Source organism: Prunus persica, chromosome G1, assembly GCF_000346465.2.
Source record: "Prunus persica cultivar Lovell chromosome G1, Prunus_persica_NCBIv2, whole genome shotgun sequence".
Taxonomy (NCBI): Eukaryota; Viridiplantae; Streptophyta; class Magnoliopsida; order Rosales; family Rosaceae; genus Prunus; species Prunus persica.
Genome location: NC_034009.1, coordinates 45394844 through 45402024, shown reverse-complemented (window position 1 = coordinate 45402024; position 7181 = coordinate 45394844). Strand labels below are relative to the sequence as shown.

At 38.3% G+C, this 7181-nt stretch overlaps 1 protein-coding gene across 2 annotated transcripts; it reads left to right on the top strand.

The window, feature by feature from the left end:
- LOC18791382 (disease resistance protein RML1A) lies at positions 427-6909 on the top strand. 2 transcript variants are annotated; one of them, XM_020564781.1, is made up of 7 exons: positions 427-1304; positions 1550-2654; positions 3089-3388; positions 3532-4389; positions 4543-5389; positions 5469-5857; positions 5985-6909. In XM_020564781.1, the coding sequence occupies exons 1-7, from the start codon at positions 775-777 to the stop codon at positions 6507-6509; spliced, it is 4554 nt and encodes a 1517-aa protein (XP_020420370.1). In that variant the 5' UTR covers positions 427-774; the 3' UTR covers positions 6510-6909. The 2 variants fall into 2 exon arrangements, with proteins under 2 accessions (XP_020420370.1, XP_020420373.1); XM_020564784.1 differs by lacking the exon at positions 5985-6909 and having other exon boundaries at positions 5476-5541.

Below are 7181 nucleotides of genomic sequence, written 5' to 3'. Positions count from 1 at the left end.
CGAAAGTTACCCTTAGGCTGGTGAGACCCAGCTCTTGCCCGAACCTCTTCTGTCATGCTGGAGGGCGTTTGGGCTCTTGAGGGGGCCTTTTGCCTGGGTTTGAAGCAGCGCTGGAGCTGCTCTAACTTCACTTTGTAATTTTGTATCACAATTTATATTAAAAAAACAAAACACCCACCTGACTTTACTTTGTTTTTAATTATTCTTCTTCTCTCTCACCGAATCTCTCTGTCTTCACTTTGTTTTTTTAATTCCTCTCTATCTTTTTCCTATTCTTGTTTTATTCTTCTTTCCTTGGCATAGTTTTCTTCTTCTTTCCCTGGCACGGTTTCTTCTTCCTTTCTATTTTCCAAGTTTTCGTCTTCTTTATTGATATTTATTTATTTCTCTCTTCTCTCTATATTTCCTTCTCATGAGTACATTTTCTTCTCTATCTTTTTAGAAACAAATTTCTTTTCTTTAGATGTAAAAGTTGAGAGAACCAGTGAAGAAGTCTTCACTGTCCGTCCATGTGGGTTGGGGTTTTGAGTGGTGGTTATGGTGTTTATGAGATAGATATTTGGGGGAGAGGACAGAGATAAGGGGTTGATGGCTAAGCTCGGTGATAGTTGTTGTTGTTGTTTTTTTTTTTTTCCTGGTTTATTCTTCATCTGCTGCTCAGGGCCAAACTACTGCCCAGAAAAAAATAATTAATTATGAGAACTTCTTCTGCTCAAGTCGGATCGGAAGGCAGAATCAATTTGTAGTTAGTCTAATCTGAACCAGTATCAATTAATGGATGCCAGGAAAGCCCATAAAGCCTCCTCTTCATCCTCACCATCCTCCTCATCAAAACGTTGGAAGTACCAAGTGTTCTTGAGCTTCAGAGGTGAAGATACACGCAAGGGCTTCACAGGCCACCTCCACGCCGCATTATCTGATGCCGGAATCCGCGCCTTTCTTGACGACAACGAGCTAAAAAGAGCGGAATTTATAAAAACCCAACTGGAGCAGGCAATCGACGGGTCCATGATCTCCATAATTGTCTTCTCCAAGAGTTATGCCGATTCCAGTTGGTGTCTTGACGAGCTGGTGAAGATCATGGAGTGTAGAGAAAGATTGGGGCAACAGGTTATTCCATTGTTCTATAATGTTGATGCTTCAGATGTCCGGAAACAAACTGGTAGGTTTGCGCAGGCATTTGAGAAACATGAAGCGGGCATTTGTGAAGGTAAACATGAGAAAGAAAAGGTACAGCGGTGGAGAAATGCTCTCACTCAAGCTGCAGATTTGTGTGGGGAAGATCTTAAAAATGCTGACAATGGGTAATTTACTAATTTCTTGTTCCTTGGATTATCATCTCCTTACTGGATAATCATATGTCTTACTTGATAATGTAAGATCCATTTAGCATTTGATGTTAAATCCCAATCTTAATTGTTAATTATATCTTGTATTAAAAAAAGAAAATAATTTGCTCATTCTAAACTATTAAGTTAGGGATTCAATTTAACCTTGTAGTTTGGTCCACATCGAATGATTTGTAGTTCTGCTTCTTTGTTATTGCCAGGCACGAAGCAAAGTTTATCAAGAAAATTCTTGGGGAGGTTAATAAGCAGTTGTACAGCAAATACCAATTAGACATCGAACACCTTGTTGGAATTACTTCTCGGGTGAACGATGTTGTTCGCATGATTGATATTGAAAATTCAGGTTCTAAGGATGTTGTTCGCATGATTGGTATTTGGGGCATGGGAGGCATTGGTAAAACAACGCTTGCCAAATCCATTTATAACAAATTTGAAGGTAGCTATGAAGGTAGGAGTTTCCTCGCAAACGTAAGGGAACCCATTAATGGTCTGGTTGGTTTGCAAGAACAACTTCTAAATGATATCTTGAAAAGTGAGGGCATAAAGGTTGGCTCTGTTGCTAAAGGGATCGATATGATAAAAGCAAGACTTTGCTGTAAAAGAGTACTTGTCATAATTGACGATGCAGATGATCTGCAGCAACTAAAAGCAATAGCTAGAGCTCGTGATTGGTTTGGTCCTGGAAGCAGAATTATTATAACAACAAGAGATAAACATTTGCTAGAGCAAATTGGAGTGGATGGCACATATATGGCTGAAGAAATGGATGAAAAAGAAGCTCTAGAGCTCTTTGGTTGGCATGCCTTTGAAAGTGGTTATCCTGATCAAGAATATCTTGACCTCTCAAAACGTGTAATTCGTTACTGTCAAGGCTTGCCTCTAGCACTTGAAGTTGTAGGGTCTTTTCTGATTAAAAGACCCACAGCGGAGTGGGAAAGCCATTTGGAGAAATTGGAAAGAAGTCCTGATGGAGATATTCAAAAAATACTCAGAATAAGCTTTGACGGGCTACCTGATGAGGAAAAGAGAGAGATATTCCTTGATATATCTTGTTTCTTTATAGGAATGGACAAGGACTACGTAACACAAATATTAAAGGGATGTGGCTTTGCTCAACCGATAGGAATCAGTGTCCTCATTGAACGGTGCCTTGTAACTGTTAGTGAGGAAAACAAGCTGATGATGCATGATTTGCTTCGAGACATGGGAAGAGAGATCGTTTATGAAAATGCCCAGGGTCACCGTGAAAAATTTAGTAGATTGTGGAAATGTGAAGACGTAACAGATGTATTGAGCGATGAATCTGTAAGTACTTTCCAAGTAAAGTTTTAGAATGCATCATGCAAAGAAGCATATGTATTCCATACGTCTATAATAAATTAAAATGTCCCTTTCCATTTTTTGTTTGTTTAGTACAAGCGATAGTCTATATCAAAGTAAAAAGAGGGTTCTCACAAATCCACACTACCAAGGTGCCATATGAATTTGAATCTGAGACCTTAGTCTGCAAGTTTAGATAATTTTTCACTTCGCTAGACACTGTTGCCATTTCTTATATTATATCCATTAAGATCAAAGCTCAATTAGGCATAACCGACAAAAAATATGTGCTTTGATTGCAAACACAAACTATAGGGCATAACATTGTCCAATATTATTAATTATACCTTTTGGTTAATGCATACACGGATTTTCATGTTTGTAAATAATTTTTCTAACTCGGTATCTTTTGTTAACAGGGAACTGAAGAAATTGGAGGAGTTGCTCTAGATTTGCATCGAGATTTGCGTCGGAATTTGCTTCGAGATTTGACTAGATTCAGTGCACAAGCATTTACCAACATGAAAAAACTGAGGTTACTCCACCTCAGCGGAGTAGAGCTCACTGGAGAGTACAAAGATTTCCCCAAAAAGTTAACATGGTTGTGCTGGCATAGATTCCCTTTAGACTCCATACCAGATGAGTTTCCTAATCAACCAAAACTAGTTGCTTTAGACCTGCAGTACAGTAAACTCAAAATAGTTTGGAAGGATTGCAAGGTATAATAATCTCAACCTAGTTGTTGTTGGTTCTTTCCGTCTGGTTTTATACATATATTATACTTCACCTTCTCTTCATTTCTGTATCAGAGACCTTCCTTTTGGATTTTAATTTCCGTTCTAATTTTGTTTTTGTGTAACAGTTGCATCAGAATTTGAAAATCCTCAATCTCAGTTATTCCTATGAGCTAAGAAAATCACCAGACTTTTCAAAACTCCCAAATCTCGAGGAATTGATATTGCGACACTGTGTGAGTTTGTCTGAGGTTCACTCATCCATCGGGGATCTTGGAAGACTTTCTTTGGTAAATCTTGAATACTGCGAAATGCTAAGGAATCTCCCACTGAATTTCTATTATTCCAAGTCTATTGAAACTCTTCTACTTGGTGGTTGTTCACGTTTTGAAAAGTTGGCTGATGGCTTAGGGGACATGGTATCATTGACAACTCTGAAAGCAGATAACACAGGCATAAGACAAATACCATCTTCCATATTAAAATTGAAGAAACTGAAAGCTTTATCTTTATGTGATGTGAAAGGGTTGCCATCAACAAATCTTTTGCCTCCTTCATTGCAAAGTTTATGCTCTTTAAGAGAATTAGCTCTTGCAAACTGGAGTTTAACTGATGATTCATTCTTCAAGGATCTCGGTAGCCTAATTTCCTTACAAAAATTAGATCTTACAAGCAATGACTTTTGCAGCCTACCAAGCCTCAGTCGTCTTTCACAGCTTCAATATTTGTCTTTAAATAGGTGCAAAAATCTTCGTGCAATCCCAGATTTACCAACAAATTTGAAAGTCTTACGAGCAGGTGGCTGCATTGCATTGGAAAAAATGCCAGATTTTTCAGAAATGTCAAATATAAGAGAATTGTATCTAAGTGATTCGGGCAAACTCACTGAGATTCCAGGCCTGGATAAGTCATTACACTCCATGACAAGGATTCATATGGAAAAGTGCACTAATCTCACTGCCGACTTTAGGAAGAACATCCTACAGGTCAATCCTTCTCTCTCTCTCTCTCTCTCTCTCTCTCTCTCTCTCTCTCTCAAACACACTTATGCATCTTTCTCTTTCTATCGCATACAACGCACACGTACACGTGTATGCATAAGAATGTATTTCTTATAGAAATTTGGTTCTACATGATAGGGATGGACTTCTTGTGGATATGGCGGCATTTTTCTCAGTGGAAATGATATTCCTGATTGGTTCCACCGTGTCAATGACGATGATAACGTGTATTTCACTTTGCCTCAAAGTGTTGGTTGTAATTTGAAAGGGTTAACTTTGTCCTTCGGTTTCTCTTCCTCTTCACAACGGTTCAGTCTTGATTTTCCTGTTAGCATTAAAAACATGACCAAGGGTACCGAGCTTGACGCCAGGATCATACCCGACTGTCGAACGAAGGGTTATTATCTTTGGCAGGGACAGTTATCAAATGACAAGCTCAAATTGCAAGACGGTGATAAAGTCTTGATTGAAATAAGAGCCAAATATGATTGTGCTAAGGATGAGGTGAAGAAAACAGGTGTTAGTCTGGTGTGGGACAAATTGATGAACGAAAATATGATTGATTACCATCTTTGTGCTTATGAACGACGCCCATATCTGGTCAATGATGATGACATCATTCATGTCGAAGATGATAATCACATAACAAAATCACCAGACTTTTCAAAATTCCCAAATCTCGAGAAGTTGATATTGAAAGGTTGTAAGAAGTTGATTAAGGTTCACTCATACATCGGGGATCTTGGAAGACTTTCTTTGGTTGATCTTGAAGGCTGCCAAATGCTAAACGATCTCCCACTGAATTTCTATAAATCCAAGTCTATTGAAACTCTTATACTGAATGGTTGTTCAAGATTTCGTAGCTTGGCTGATGGCTTAGGGGACATGGTATCATTGACAATTTTGAAAGCAGATAACACGCGCATCAGACAAATTCCATCTTCCATAGAAAAATTGAAGAAGTTGAGAATTTTATCTCTATCTGGTGAGAATTTTGAAATTCCATCTTTTACCTCTTTCGTTACATGGCTTAAACTCTTTAATAGAGTTATTATGTCTTGCAGGCTGCAGTTTAAGTGTGGATGCAATCCCCAAGGACCTCGGTAGCCTAATTTCCTTAGAAGATCTGCTTCTCGGAGGCAATAATTTTCGTAGCTTGCCAAGTCTCTCTGGTCTTTCAAAGCTCAAGGTCTTGTGTTTAAATGCATGCAGAAAACTTCTTGCAATCCCAGATTTACCAACCAATTTGTATGTTCTGAAAGCAAATGACTGCCCAGAACTGGAAACAATTCCAGATTTTTCAAAAATGTGGAATATGAGAGAATTGTATCTAAGTGATTCGTTCAAAGTCACTGAGGTTCCAGGCTTGGATAAGTCATTAAACTCCATGACAAGGATTCATATGGAAGGATGCGCCAATTTGACTGCCGATTTTAGGAACAACATTCTACAGGTCTCTCTCCTCTCTCTCTTTCTCTCTCTCTCACACACACACACAAACACAGAGGCACAGCTGCAGATGCGGCCCATGTAATGATATATGCAAGCATGTATAAGACTGTCTTGCTTCTGGTGTGCAGAGATGGACTTCTTGCGGATTTGGTGGAATTTATTTGAATGGTATTTATGATATTCCTGAATGGTTCAAATTCGTCAATGATGTGGACGGTATCGTCTTCTTTGAAGTTCCTCAAAAAATCATGGGTCGTGATTTAAAAGGGTTGACTATATGCTTCGTTTACTCTTCAAACGACCGAGAACTTGAAGATTATAAGAGTGGTATTCGTATTGGCATTATCGTTAGAAATCTTACCAAACAAACTGCTTTGCACACCAAGATACCATTTGCCTGCTTAAAATCTTCCAGTGAACCTGAAGAACCTGAAGAAGATTATCTTTGGCAGGGACAATTGTCAAACGATGTGCTCCGTTTGCAAGGCAGGGACCGAGTCTCCATTCTTGTAAGCCCTGATTATGTTTATTTTGTGAGAGTGAAGAAGACAGGGGTTCATCTAGAATGGGACAAAGTCATGAACGAAAATATGGATAATCTAGATCCTCATTTGTATGATTTGGTAACAAATGGGGATTTTTCAGGGAGTTGATGACTCCATTTCAAGAAACAGAGTGAACAAGGGAAGAAAATCAAAGAGGAGGATAGGATCGTTTGATTATGTTTAAATCACTGAGGGCGCTGATCAGTGGCGGATGCAGGAATTGCCACTCGTGGGGTCACAAAAATAGTGGCGGCGACGGAGACGGCTGTTGGTGAACGGCAGCTAGCACCCTTGGCGGCGATGTGAAGGGATGAGATATTGGTGGTGGACAGGGACGGACCCAGGAATTGCAAATCGGGCAGGCTAAAAATTTACCTCAAGTACAAATGTATTAAGAGAGTTTTTGTGGATTTTGGTTGGTTTTTGTAGATTTTTAGGCTTGAACAATAGATTGTATGGACTGAAAACTAGAGGTAACCCGCAGGAGTGGGTTTTTTTTTTTTTTTGTGGATAAATTATAATCCCTTGTTGTTATATTTTTATTTTATATAAGCAATCTTTTTTCAATATATTTTCTTCATCATATTTAGAACTTTTTGTTATTATACGACATTTGAAATAGAAAAAATGTTGAAATTATTGATAATATTGTTGAAATATTTAGAAGGATTTGAAAGAAAACAAAGAAAAAAAAAGAAAATGATATTTATTATATTTCCCCTCTCTTTTTTGTTATATTTTCCCCTCTCTCTTTTTAATCACTCCCTCTCTTTTTTATTC